Below are 15179 nucleotides of genomic sequence, written 5' to 3'. Positions count from 1 at the left end.
CCAATCAGAGATGAAGAACTCAGTAAGTGAAATTAAAAATACAATAGACAGAATAAACAGACTAGAGGAAGCACAAGATTGGCTCAGCAACTGGAAAAGAATAGTGGGAAGCAATTAAGCTAAACAGGAGAGAGGAAAAAAAATAATAATAAATGAAAACAGGGATCCCTGGGTGGCGCAGCGGTTTGGCGCCTGCCTTTGGCCCAGGGCGCGATCCTGGAGACCCGGGATCGAATCCCACGTCGGGCTCCCGGTGCATGGAGCCTGCTTCTCCCTCTGCCTGTGTCTCTGCCTCTCTCTCTATCTCTCTGTGACTATCATAAAAAAAAAAAAAAAAAAAATGAAAACAGACTTATGGAACTCAGCAACATCATCAAGCGTGGTAAACATTTGCATTATAGGGAATCCCAGAAGAGACAAGAGATAAGGGGCCAAAAAATTCATTTGAAGAACTAACAGCTGAAAAATTCTCAAATCTGGCAAAGAAAACAGAAATCCAGATCCAGGAGGCACTGAGAGCCCCCAACAAAAACAACACAAGGACATGCACACCAAGACACAGTAATTAAAATAGCAAAACACAGTGATAAAAGAGAGAATTTTAAAAATAGCAAGAGAAAAACCAGACTACTAGAATAAATGGATTTGATAAGGTCACAGGATATAAAATTAATATACAGAAATCTATTACATTCCTATACACTAATAATGAAGCAGCAGAAAGAGAAATTAAGAAAATAATCCCATTTACAACTGCATCAAAAAGAATAAAATACCTAGGAATAAACTTAACTAAGGAAGTGAAAGACCTATACTCTGAAAACTATTTAACAATGAGGATAGAAATTGAAAATGACAAAAGCAAATGGAAAGGTATTCCACGCTCATGGATTAGAACAAATATTGTTAAAATGTCTATACTACCCAAAGCAATCTCCAGACTTAATGCAATCCCTATCAAAATACCAACAGCATTCTTCACAGGACTAGAACAAATAATCTTAAAATTTGTATAGAATCATAAATGTCCCCAAGTAGGCAAAGTAATCTTGAAAAAGAATAACAAAACTAGAGATACCACAATTCCAGATTTCAAGATATACTATAAAGCTGTAATATTCAAAGCAGCATGGTACCAACACTAAAATAATCACATGAATCAATGGAACAGAACAGAGAGCCCAGAAATAATTCCATGATCACATGGTGAATTAATCTTTGACAAAAGAAGCAAGAATATGCAATGGGAAGAAGACAGCCTCTTTAACAAATGGTGCTGGGAAAACTGGTCAGCTACATGCCAAAGAATGAAACTGGACTACTTTCTTACACTGTACACAAAAATAAACGCAAAACGGATTAAGAAGTGGGGTGCCAGGGTGACTTAGGTGTTCAACTCTTGATTTTGGCTCAGGTCAAGACCTCAGGGTTGTATGATCAAGCCCCAAGTCAGGATCCACACGGGATATGGAGCCTACTTAAGATTCTTTCTCTCCCCCATCTCCCACTCTCTAAAAAAAGAAAAAAAAATGGACTTAGGACCTAAACAGGAGACCTGAAACCATAAAAATGGTAGTGGAGCATAGGCAGTAATTTCTCTGACACTGGCAATAACCACATATTTCTAGATGTCTCTTGAGGCAAGGGAAACAAAAGCAAAAATCAACTATTGGGGCTATATCAAAATACAAAGCTTCTGCACAGCAAAGGAAACTGTCAAAAACCTAAAAGACAATCTACTGAATGGGAGACAATATTTACAAACGACATATTCAATAAAAGTTTAGTATTTAAAATATATAAAGTCCTAATATAGGTCAATACCCCCAAAAAATAAATAATTCAATTAAAAAAAATGGACAGAAGATATGAATAGACATTTCTCATCTAGATGGCCAAGAGGCACATGAAAAGAAACTCAACATCACTCATCATCAGGGAAATGCAAATCAAAACCACAATGAAATACCACCTCACACCAGTGAGAATGGCTAAGATTAACAAGACAGGAATCAACAAATGTTGGAGAGGATGGAGAAAGGGGAACCCTCTTGCACTGTTAGTGAGAATGCAAACGGGGGCAGCCACTGTGGAAAACAGTATGGAGGTTCCTCAAAAAGTTAAAAAAAGAAATATAATATGACCCAATAATTCCACTACTGGGTATTTACCCAAAAGTTATAAAAATACTAATTCAAAAAGATATATGCATCCCTATATTTATTGCTGCATTACTTAAAATAGCCAAATTATGAAAGGAATGCAAGTGTCCATCGACAGATGAATGGATAAAGATGATGTGATATATAAACATAATGGAATATTACTCAGCCATAAAAACTAAAACCTTGCCATTTTGCAATAACATGGATGGATCTAGAGAGGAGTATAATGCTAAGTGAAAGAAGTCAGAGAAAGATAAATACGATATGATTTCACTCATATGTGGAATTTAAGAAACAAAACAAAGAAAAAGACAAACTAAAAAACAGACTCTTAACTAGATAGAAAAAACTAATGGTTACTAGAGGGAAGGTGAGGGAGATGGGTGAAATAAGTGAAGGCGGTTAAGAATTCACTTATGATGAGCACTGACTAATGTACAGAATTACTGAATCATTATGTTGTATAGCTGACACTAATATAACATGGTATGTTACTTATAATGGAATTTTTTAAAATTTCAAAAAAAAGTTAATTGGGGCTTTGTAGTCGGCATGCTGCACGTGTCCGTTATCTATAGGCACACTAAAACTATAATCGATGAAATTCACTAAAAGTTTCTGCCAATATTATGTGCCTCGAAACAGTATAAATAATAGACAAGTCCTACAAATGCTTAAGATTCCTTCGATCCTTTTTAGGAGGTTGGACCACTTGTCAAGGCATTAAATGTCAAGATTCAATTCAGTGGGAAAAACCCTGCAAATCAAATGCTTACCGTTCCAGTGAATGTGTCTGCCACTCTTGTAAAAGTAAATCTAAAAATTCAAAGCAGCGCCTAAAAAATGTAAAGAAAGAAATATGTTAACTCATTTTTATGTTAGTGAAAATAAAAGCTTTTTTTCTTCCCACGCTACTTTTCATAACTGGTAAGTTTGTTCTAATCATTAAGATGCAAAAAATGGAAATTAAGATAGAATCAGCATTAACTGAAAACCCAACCAAGTAAAAGTAAGCATCTATGGTGATCAGAAAGAACAATTACAGACATATAGGAGACAAGATACAAAAGTCTCCCTCAAATCAGAAACTGAAGCCTCCTGGCAACATTACTGAAATGGCCTATCACTGTCATTTGTTTTTATACCACCTCAGATAATATGTTAATAAAGGAGGTACATGAGCAAAAAAGATCAGCATACGTTATTACAGAACCAGGGAATTAGTCTTCACACTAATTTCACAGATTGCCTTATGAAAAACAGTTTAAAAATGGCCTTAAAAAGGGCTTTCCAAATTTTCCTAAGAAGGGCTCAGGTAGTGCTTAAAATAGATTTTTCTCTAACTACTCATCTATTTTCCTCTCTTTAATCTTTCAACATCCTTTCTTGTCGGGACTTTTCACTTTTGTCATCTTTCTTGCTCTGATTTGTGCACCAAAATAATTCTGGTCTCATCTCTTTTGGATAACATCACCACTTTGGGTTCTACCTCTCTAGAACTTTTCTGAAGTCCAGGGTATTTATCTTTTTGGGAGTAAACCTTAATAGTCTTAGGAACTCATTCAAGGAAACAAATCAGAGGGTAATTTTTCTCTAGTGACCAGACTTTCATTCCCATGGTCCTCCCAATTCAAAATCTCGTAATCCATAATTAATTACTCAATAAATCTTTAATAAACCCTAACCCAACCCTGGATGCTACAGATAACAATGGTAGCCAAGACATAAACCAGCAAGCGAGACAAGGAACAGTTCCCATGTGCCAGGAATACAAGGGGGCTCTTCTTAGAAGCACACAGGAGCTATTCAACTCAGGCCTACGGCTGGCAACCCATGTGCATGTGTACGCGTGTGCTGAGTGTTGGCTGTGAAGCATACTTTCCCTCAGGAAGGACACTGACTCACGCCCACATGGTCTCTTCTCTGTCACTCTCCCTACCCAAGCTCTAACCCAGGCCATGTTTATTCTATTTCTTCCCTGTTCCTCATGGCATTTCCTGGGCTGATTTGCTTGTCTCTTTTTCTTTTTTAATTTATATCTCTTAGTGAATAAAGTTATCTTTGGTGCTAATTTTGGTCTTAAGTCTCTGTTAGAACAATCTAGTAAAAAATATGACATGTAAGTTAGGTTTTATTTTCCACTTTTTAGACTAACATACAAAGAAAGAAGTAGTATCAATGTTGGCATTGTTTAACACATCAGTATTTAAACACATCAGGTTAGAACTTGTCTCTTTTCTTTACCTACTCCTACTCATCACTCAAAATGCAACTCAATTTTTCAATTTGTCTATGAAGCATTGTAGGAATATATTAGCTGCCTGTAATCACTGCTCTCTGAATTCCTAAGTCCCCAACACCAGTGTTGTAACTCACTCTTACCTTGCTTTGCATTATCGTTTTTAATCTCCCCATCTAAACGAGAAACTTCTCAGAGGCAGGGAGACTGTACAGTCCATTTCTTACAAATTTTACAAAGCAGAGCTAGGTACAGGCTGAGTGCATCACAGAAAGTGCACTGTCTGGGTTACACTGACCTCTTTAGTTCTCTTTACCTTTCTCAAGGCAGAGGGACTGGATGTCCCTATTACTTCTTCCAGCATTAAGACACATGGTTCTGACTGATGCACACACTCTAATGTAAGAACAGCAATCCTAGCGTGTGACTGAGAGAGCGGTGAAGGGGATGACATTTCTATTGTCACAGTGAATGCAGGTTACCAGTCATTTAGCATCAGAAGCCAGAATTTTTAAATTCTGTGGCTGAACAATGTTGCCCCAAAATTCATACACTGAAGCCCTAATGCCCCCCAAAAATTCATATACTGAAGCCCTAATGCCCTTTACATAGACATAAAGGAGATAGGACCTTCAGGAGGTAATCAGGTTCAAATGAGGTCATGAAAATGGGGCTCTAATAATGGGGCTGGCGGTGCCCTTCTAAGAAGAAACCCCAGATAGCATGTTCTCTCTCTCTCTGCCTTGTGAAGACACAGCGACGAGGCAGCCACCTGCAAGCAGAACTCATTAGAACTCAACCATGGTAGCAGTGCAACCTCAGATTTCCAGCTTCCAGAACTGTGAGAAAATCAATTTCTGTTGTTTAAGCCAGCCAGCATACGGTATTTTGTTACAGCAGCCTGAGCTGGCTGATTACACTAGACATCCTGTAACATACTACAACAAAGATCCATGTCACTTCATCAGAGGTGAAGCACACTCTGAATTTCTCTCAGAAAACCAAAAACAATAGTGACAATAATAGCAAAAGCAGCAACATACTCTAATAATGGGTACCATTTATTAAGGCTACATGAAGTGCCAAACCACTTTACCCCAATGATTGAGCCCATGGAACAACTCTGCCCCAGGAATAACGAGAATACTCATAGGTTAGACTATTAGTCAATGGGAAGAGGTAATGCTTCACCCTGCAGTCTACTGGGTTCTGAAATTCACTAACATCCTCTCCCCTGCTGAATTCACTCTGAACTCTAGAAGGCGAAGCTGAACTGTGGGTAAAGGGTAGACTGCATTCCTCAGAGAAATACAGGAGGCCACGCAGTTAGAGATTAAACTTCTTCAGTGGAAGATGTCAATTCCTTCCTTCTTGGCTTCATAAAGGTAGATGATTCCCCTTTCCTCCTTTAGGACTTTCACAGAGCTGTTGACAAGATGGATAGGCGGCCACCTTAGGCCTGTAGCAGGCACCCGTACCCATGGAAATGTGGCAAAACCTATGTGATATCCCAGGGAAGGAGGGAAATGATGGGCAGTGAATTTAAGCCAGGCTCCAAGTCTAGAGTCAAGGGCTCTTTCACTGGACTAGGATCAGACAATGAACTCCAGGAATGTAGTCAAGAGGCTGCTGCTCAGGCTGGCCATTAATTTACCCTATGAAACTCCTACTATGGTCCACTGAGAGGCTTCAACAGAGTCCATAAATCCCCTTAAAATCTACACAAAACTATTCTGCACATTTACATTTTCTTGGCAAGAGATGCCACAGGTTTTATTATACTCTCAAGAGTCAAGAACCACAGATTCCAGCTAGAAGAAGCCTTATTTGTCACATGTGATCTCAGCTCATCCGGACCCAAAACCAGCCACGGATCTGGAACAAAGACCTAGCTAACTACCTAGGTGGTATCTCCTGGATACATCTCCCACAATTGTGCAGCAAAAGCACATATTGGACAGGATTCAAAATCCCAGAAATCACTGTCAGAAGAGGGAACAACATATGCCTCCTTCTACCTACAGTAATATTAAATAGATGTAATCAATTTTATAATGTTCTTTTTCTTGCATGCAGTTACCACTTTCATTCAGAGAAGGAGTACACACCGATGATTTAGGTTAGAGGGACTACCTGGAAAAAAATGTATACTCCCTTCCATTAACTCACATACATACATATGCACATTCTCTCTCTCTCTCTCTCTCTCTCCTTTTCTCTCTTGTTCTCTCTCTCTCACACACACATACAATTAATAGAGGTTGTCCAAATTTATTTTCCAGACTATTTAGATCAAGATCCTTCAAACCAAAGACCTTTATTGCAATAATTTAAAATAATTTTAACATTTCAAACATGAATTTGTTTCCATGGACGCAAATTCTGGAATTTATTTTGATTTTTAACAATTTAAAAACAATGAGGAAACTTTAAAAATTTACCTTCTAACTGCAACAGACTTAGAGGTACAGTTGCTTGTTATGACAGGTATTAGCCTAGGGATGTGTGTGTGCTGCAGAGAACAACAAAAACAGAGGTGAACACTTGAAAATACAAAAATAAAATAAAACTAAGACAACCACATTTCCTCATTAAGCCACCTAAAGCACATATATATTTAGATTAGAACTTCACAGAGCTTAAAAAGGAAAAAGAATTTCATTGGATATTGCCAAAGGCCATGACAAATTTACAGAGCCTCAACAGACCACCCAATGATATATAAATAAATCTAACAAACCATTGGTGGGAAGTCTAAACTATCTGGCAATGGGGATCTAACTGAGTTCAAAAGGGATCTGAAGACCAATGTTTTGATACTGTTTCAATGGAAATGTCCAACAATGGCTTTGGATTTAAGATTTCAAGTAGGCGGTGCAAATAGTAGGGGCTAAAAATAATACAACTAAGTGACCCACAATAACCAGGAATATGCTGGAAAGATTTTAGCATCATCAAGTCCCAGTCTCAAGGTTTGCCTCTGGGGAAAAGAGACTCGCAGGTGAGAAGAAGGTGATGTGGAGAACATTCATTTTTGAGAACATTCATTTTTAGCTTTTGTGCATTATTAGGTTTTATTGAAAACTTGTCTGTAAATTACTTGGATAGTTATTTAAATAAATCAGTGTTTAGAACACCGAAAAGAACCTTTTGTTTATGGGCTTAAACACAATTAACTAAATAAAAACTTAAGGTGAATAACAAAGCCACAAGCACAAATAGCTAAAATGGAATGACTGGGAATTAAGGAGTAATATCTGGAGACAAAAAGAACTAGGTAGAAACCCAGAAGCAGATGCAGATGTTCAAATATTTAAAGCCAATGATGAGTAAATGATCAACACATCAGTAGGCATACACCATATCCATAATTCACATCACAAAATGTAAAAGGCTCATATAGGATATAATTAAGGAGGGGAGAAGCTGATTTGTATCTACAATATGATTCTAACTATATGAAATCATGCTAATGAAAAATGCCTCCAATGTCGCTTATCAACCACCACCGTTTGCCACTTGCTTATTCTATGTATGGCCCCAAAATATACTTACCCGAATGATTAACCTAACAGCTACAACACCAGAAGTGGCCATAATTTTGGCACTATTTGGAATTAAATTAAAGATGGTTGGCATAATGGCTTCAGCTCCATGGTCAAATTTATTTCCCAGAACTGATGACAGATGCCTACAATAAGAAAGGAAAACTGCACTGTAGCTGTATTTCTTGGAAACAGTGAAGCATATAAACTTCAATATTGCAGGGCTTTTGATTAAAGTTATCTAGAGATAAAGGTAACAGTCTAAGATACTTTAAAAATACTTCCAATGTGCACAAAGTGGACTTGGCAAATAGCCATTGGCCCACAAGTTTGGTTCTTTTATTTTTTAAATAAATCATTTCCAACTAATGAGTCTGAAAATAGCAAAAGACAAACTGATCATACACAAAATATAAATGAGAAAGCTCCCTCACACTTTCCCCTCCTTTTGCCTCATTAAAAAACCTTTAACACATAATATACATGCTTCCCTATCTGACACTTTCAACAGCTGCAGTTTCTCCTTCCTATTGCTGCTTTGATATTCTCACACACTTTCAAACACAGAAGTTCCAGCTTCAAACACTGATAATAGGTTTAGCTAGTGTAAAATTATAGCCTTTGACTTTAACTTTATAGCTACAGTACTCTTCTGGAAACAAACAAAAATTCTGATCATCATGATATATCCAGGCAGCAAAACTCAATGAAAAAGCTGAGAAACAAAAATTTGCAAAATTTCTTTTTTTCTGTTATTAGTAACAACTGCTTCAAGTTTAAAATAAAGGCTTCAGGGCAGCCCAGGGCCTGATCCTGGAGATCCAGGATCGAGTCCCACTCGGGATCCAGTCCCTGCATGGAGCCTGCTTCTCCCTCTGCCTGTGTCTCTGCCTCTCTCTCTCTCTCTCTCTAATGAATAAATAAATAAAATATTTTTAAAAATAAATAAATAAAATAAAGGCTTCAGAGCTAAGTCACTGAATAAAATTGAAAATCCGTCGCTTTTACATCAGTGGGCAGGAAATACTGTAATACTATAAAAGTACCAACAAACATATAAATGGAATTGGTCCTGGACACTAGTCAGAAGGTACATTAAAGAGACTTGCTGGGCATATTCAATGAACCATCTCTGAAGCACTGCAACGAGGCTATTTTAGGATGTGTGAGAATGTGAAGCATGGCAGTCCTTACCCCAGCGTGATACAAGCCTCCCGCACTACCTGAGACCGCAGGTCCTTAGCAGATAATTTAAAGGCTCCATCCAAAAGACGCAAATGTTGAAAGAAGTTATCATACTCAGCAGCACCAGCCAAAAGTAAAGATCTAATCTTTTTAAGCTGACGGGACAAAAAAAATTAAGAGATACACAAAACAATTTTTAAAACCATAAATATAAAAACAACAAAAACTATCAAACAAGAGACAAAAAGTTAATTGATGTAAAATAAAAGGTTTTCCCAAAAGAATTCAGCCAATTCAGCATCAGCTACCATACTCACAAAGAACAGATTATTTTAAAATACAGTATCTTACGATTCTAAAACCAATTCCAACTGTCATTTGTTTAATGAATCAAAGAAAGGAGCAATCCTATATAGTCTGTTATAGTATCCTCCACTGTATCCTTACTAAAAGACTAGTCTGAGTTTAAATGGAATATAGCAGTAATTTTATCACCTCACTTCCTGCCAGCTGACCACTGGAAAATAGCTTTCCTCAGATAAGACACACTCTCATTTTAATGTTCACCCCACTTTTCATTAATCCACTTTTTAAAATAGAAGGGACAGAACTTTCCAGCATATGATATGAAGAAAGAAAGGAAGAGAGGGACACACACTGAGAAAAGTCAATTCAGGGGCGCCTGGGTGGCTCAGTCACATAAGCATATATATGTCTTCAGGTTAGGTCATGATCCCAGGGTCCTAAGACTGAGCCTCACATTGGTTTCCCCACTCTGCTGGGAGCCTGCTTCTCCCTCTGCCTCTGCTGCTCCCCCATGCTTGTGCATGTTCTCCCTTCCCCCCCCATCAAATAAGCAAATAAAATCTTTAAAAAAGAAGTATGGTACTCTACTAAAAGGGTTAAGTATAAATACAGTAATTTATATATAAAATACTACTTATAATTCATCAGAGCTATACTCCAATTGCATAATTATTTAGAACATTTAAATAAATCTAATGAAAATATAATCACATGAAGTCAACAGCTTACAGCATTTACTCTTTGCTCCCAATCATGCTTGTCATCAGATAATATTTCCCTAATCTTGTTTATGGATTCCTCAAGGTCTCGGCTGGAATAAATCTGTAAGCAAAGTTAATTTATAACCAATGTAAGGAATTTTATAGAATAAACAAAGAGTAGTTTTTAATCAAAGTCAAGAGCATTAAGTATACTTTAAAAGAAATTATTTCATTTTTCAGAAGGACCTACAACATCTAAGCAGATTTGTCTTAGAATGAGCTTCCTTCCATTATGAATATATACTCCCTAGATTTCATACCAAATATGTATAACCCTGCTTCAAACACAGCTTTACTATAAACTTCACAGATGATTTCATGTACAGAAGAGAAGGAAGCCAGCGGGGGAACTGTCAGTGATGCACAAGTCATTTATTACTCTTAGTATTATTTGTAACACCACATTATACACATAACTTGAACACTCTCTTCCAATCTCCTTTCTCATTTATGCATACACCTGACTAATAAGATACGTAGGGGAATAATCAGCCAAGAATGATGCAAGCTGGGAAGGTCAAGGACTTAAGGATGAACCTGAGCCTATGATGCCGGTTACATGATTTATACACATATGGCAACCAAGCAGCAGGTGGCAAGTGATCGCACAGACATTAATTAGTGCTGTAGGAATCCAGAGCACCACATTCAGTGCAGGCTGAGGAAAGGTGTCATTAGCCCCCAGCTAACAACAGATGACATTGAGGCACAAAAGCAGTTAAAATGTGTGTACCCCAATCTTACGAGCAATGTCTGCTTCATCTGTTAGGGACTTAAGTGAAGCATCACAACAACATAGGCTTGGACTTTTATTAATCTGTTCTTTATAGCTTTGCAGACACCCAGTTCCTTGAAATTTACAAATAATCCTAAAAAAGGCAAGTCCCTAAATAAGCATGATTCTTTGTTCTCACACCTAAATCTAATCATTGCTTTCTCTCATTTACCTGACTTAACCCACAAATTTATTATTAGAGCAACAAGCAACTTCTCTCCAGTTCGTACTCAAAGATCACTTTGGGTCTTGACTTTCGCTCTTCATTTCAGCTATAAAAGGCACCAATGTTTTCTAGTCTGCAACAGCAGATCTCTTGTAGTCTCTGAGAGTTAAAAATTGCCTCATCTAGGAAGGGACTTCACATATCACCTATTTGAAAACTGAAAACTGAAGAGTATGTCTTAGCTGTTTTTAATCAAACTCAAATATCCTCACTCACCTGCACTACAGGTACATCATCAAATGCTTTAATAAAGTCCTCCTCATCAACAGCACCCGCTCCTTCTTTTGCAGCTATAAAAAAAGATTAATTTTTTTAAATGTGAACAATGTACACAGGGGTAATCTGAATATAAACAATCATCATTATATCTTAGAAGATTTGTATCTATTTTTCTAAAGGCTTAATGAAAATTTAGTGTTGTGGAACTGATAAAACATTACTAGCTTTTAATATCAAGGTGAAATGTAGTAATTCTATGATACTATATACATTAGCGTAGTCATTTAAAGGGGCCGACTACTTGTTAAGGAAGGCTTTTAACCTTTATAAGATATAGATAGTTTATATTATAGTCATGTCTGAATCTTTTGAAAGGTTCCTAATAAACAGATATATAACAAAATTTAATCCTTCAGGGCATAAATTAGGCTATGTTATTGTTAGGCAGCTAGCATAACAAATTTGTGAAATATTCAAGTAAATTCTAAAGAATTTAACAGTTTCATTTCAACTTTGTATTAATCTCAAAACATTTCCATTTCCCTGAATGCATGATAACTCAATTTTTCACATACACATCAGTAGCAATTTTACCTCAAAAATGTTATAAGATGCTCTGTATACTTAGAAGTTGATTGCTATCATTTGAGAGTTTTTTCTTTTGCTAATATATGAACTCTACTTCACACATGAAAATCATGTGACTTATCAGACTTTTTTTTTTTTCTCTCCAAAATAAAAGTATCAAAATTGGAGTCTACGGTCATCTTGTAAGCCTCATTAAGGATTTTCACTGATTGCTTTTCTAGAGTTACCTTGCAGACAAGTTATTTTGTGTCTGAGGTCCCCATGGATGATTCCATGATTCTGGGAGCAAGAAATGTATGCCCTTAACTTTTGATGAAGATTCCTCACACTGAGTTCACAAGCTAACTGCAGAGACATGACAGTAATGCCATACTGTGATGTAATGCTCAATGTCTATTTTGGTGTAAAGACTGGATCCTCCCAAGCAGACAGGTCCTGAGCAAGCCCTGGACAAGTGTCATACCACGTACCCATGTACTAAAGGGGACTCGGAGACCAACATGGTCTGCAAGCCCCAGAATCAGACAAGGAGGAGTCATTAAGCCAATTCATGACCATGTTGTTTAAAAAAAAAAAAAAAATTGGAAAAAAAGGTTAGGGCAAGGCTGAGCTCTGTATAAAACCTAGAGATAGGACTTTTGGAAGGGGTATGAGTAAGGGACAGGAAGGGAAAAAAAATAGTCTGATGATGTAGAAATCTTCTAAGCCTTGTTTGTGGAACTGATGCCTTCCAAGGATAGATTTTCTTAATGAAAGATTAGAAAGATTTTTCAGTCATAGAGAGGAAAGAAGTGCTGATACATGCTACAACACAGATAAAAGCATTATGCTTAGTGAAAGAAGCCAGATACAAAAGATCACATGTTACATGACTCCATTTCTATGAAATATCTAGGATGGGCAAAAGCACAGAAGCACAATGCAGACTGCTGCCAGGGGCTGGGGGAAGGAAGACACGGGGAGCAACTGTCTAAAGGATCCGGGGCTTCCTTTTGGGAGCGGAGAAGCTCTTCTGAACTAGACAGAGGTGGTGGTTGCACAACACTGTGAATATACTAAATGCAACTGGACTAATACCTTCAAAATAGTTAACTTGATGCTTTGTGGATTTACACTCAAAGACAACCTTTTTAATACATCGAAAAATAAAAAAGATAGAAAGGGCCAAGAATACCAACAAACACACAGCTTTTCCTTCTGCCATCCATGCTGTAAACATCCCTGTCAACCATAAACACAGCTATTTTAACATGGACAGAGAAGCTGGGTGCAAAGGTACTGCAGGGGCATCGAGTTGACAGAGGCCAAAACCCCAACATTCTAAGGCCAGCACAGAAGGCCAGAAAGACCATCAGGAGACAGCATTTTAATGTCAATCCTTTCCCCAGTTTTAACTTTGTTCATCCAGCCAACTTCAAAAGCCCAATGGTAACAATAAGAACAGTTCTAAAAACAATTGTCTAAAGACAATTTGAAGTAAAAAGAAATTTGCATGTTGATTTCAAATGTGACAGGAAAATGCAAGTTATATATAATAAGGACTCAAATTGTCTAAATTAGAGGATGGCAGAGGAAGGACTTAGAGGAAGACATCTTTGTAAATCAATGTTCAAAAAGCTTTGGGGAGCTAATTCCTACCGTTTTCTTATTACTTAGGTCAACATTCACACAGGTCTCACAAGGAATAATGCTATTTGTAGGAACAAAATACATTTTAAAGACAGAAGGGGGATGCCTGGGTGGCACAGCGGTTTGGCGCCTGCCTTTGGCCCAGGGCGCGATCCTGGCAACCCAGGATCGAATCCCACGTCGGGCTCCCGGTGCATGGAGCCTGCTTCTCCCTCTGCCTGTGTCTCTGCCTCTCTCTCTGTGTGCGTGACTATCATAAATAAATAAAAATTAAAAAAAAACGGCCCCATGGTAATTTCAGGCATGGCTGGAGCCCCATAATGGAATAAAGCCATAAGGGCACACTCCTGCTCTGTCTCCAAGCTCTGCTCGCCTCTGCCCTGGCCATGTTCTCCCATGGACTCCCCCAAGCCCCGTACCAAAACATGGCAACACAACAGCTCAAATTTCTACTGTCAGCTATTAGCATGAATAGCACAGTACTAATTTAAAGAACAGCAAGCAAAAACATATTGCAAACAGGATCACTCCACTCCTGAAGGACAAGGAAGACAAACATGCACATGCACATCTGGTTTTAAAAGCTGGCAAAGCCGATCCCACAGCACCCCACGGAGGTTGATCTTACCTGAAGACTTGGATCCAAGGGTGGATGATCCAAGCCGGCGGGTGGTCCCCATTCCAACGTTTCTCCGTGAACTGGGTGGAGCTTTGGATGATGTAGAACTAGCAGAGGAAGGTCTATTACCATCCACAGAATCTTCATCATCAAAATTTTTATCTGAAGCGAAAGTAGAGAAATCAATGTTTAAAAAAAGGGGGAGTACTTTTCCACCTGAATGTAGAACAACAAAGTAGTCATAGAGAGGTGAATGATGTGCCTACTCTTGAGACTTGAGGTGCCAGGTCAGGGTCTAGAAAGGTCTTAGGTAAATCCAAAATGCAGATACAAACATCATGTTTGCTCTCACATATCTAGAATGCTCTCCTGCTCTAATTTTGGAAAAAAGAGAAGACACAAAGAAGAAAACAATCTCTTATAAAAGCACCACCTAAGAACAGTTACTTTAACATTTTGGCATTATTTCTGACCATCCTTCCATACATTTTTAAATAACAGTTGACATGAGGCTACCTATCATTTGGTACTTTGCTTATTTCAAATATGTGCATTTTTCCATGTGCTTTCTAATATACTTCATAAACACCATTTTAATGGTTGCACAGTACTCTGCAATGAGAAAATGCCACAACTGAAACAACTCTTATTGTTAGGCCCTTGAGGTCATTCTAATAGGTCACTATTAGAAATAACATTGCAACAAACACCTTCCTATTTGCGTTTTTGTTTAAATCTCTAACAATTTTAAGAAAGAAAAAAAAAACAAAACAAAACAAACCACCACCCTGGAAGCAATACCTACTGGGTCAAATAGTATAAAAGATTTTAGTATCTACTGCCAAACTTATTTTCAGAAAAGTAAAGTTCTTTTTTTCTGTAAGTTCAAAGAAGTACCCATGTTGTCACACACCTGCCAACA

At 37.7% G+C, this 15179-nt stretch overlaps 1 protein-coding gene across 12 annotated transcripts in view; it reads right to left on the bottom strand.

The window, feature by feature from the left end:
* The window catches only part of CLASP1 (cytoplasmic linker associated protein 1), a 263831-nt gene that overhangs the window by 106114 nt on the left and 142538 nt on the right, over positions 1 to 15179 (bottom strand). For all 12 annotated transcript variants that reach the window (XM_041739917.1, XM_041739921.1, XM_041739918.1 and 9 more), the window contains exons 9-15: positions 14267 to 14419; positions 11419 to 11492; positions 10170 to 10262; positions 9144 to 9289; positions 7960 to 8095; positions 6846 to 6916; positions 2942 to 3001 (exon numbers count right to left, since the gene is read on the bottom strand). In XM_041739917.1, the coding sequence (XP_041595851.1) occupies positions 2942 to 3001; positions 6846 to 6916; positions 7960 to 8095; positions 9144 to 9289; positions 10170 to 10262; positions 11419 to 11492; positions 14267 to 14419 (733 nt within the window). The remainder of the gene's footprint in view (positions 1 to 2941; positions 3002 to 6845; positions 6917 to 7959; positions 8096 to 9143; positions 9290 to 10169; positions 10263 to 11418; positions 11493 to 14266; positions 14420 to 15179) is intronic.

This window comes from Vulpes lagopus, chromosome 24, assembly GCF_018345385.1.
Source record: "Vulpes lagopus strain Blue_001 chromosome 24, ASM1834538v1, whole genome shotgun sequence".
Taxonomy (NCBI): Eukaryota; Metazoa; Chordata; class Mammalia; order Carnivora; family Canidae; genus Vulpes; species Vulpes lagopus.
Note: the sequence above shows the minus strand (reverse complement) of the source record. Positions and strands in the feature narration are given on the sequence as shown.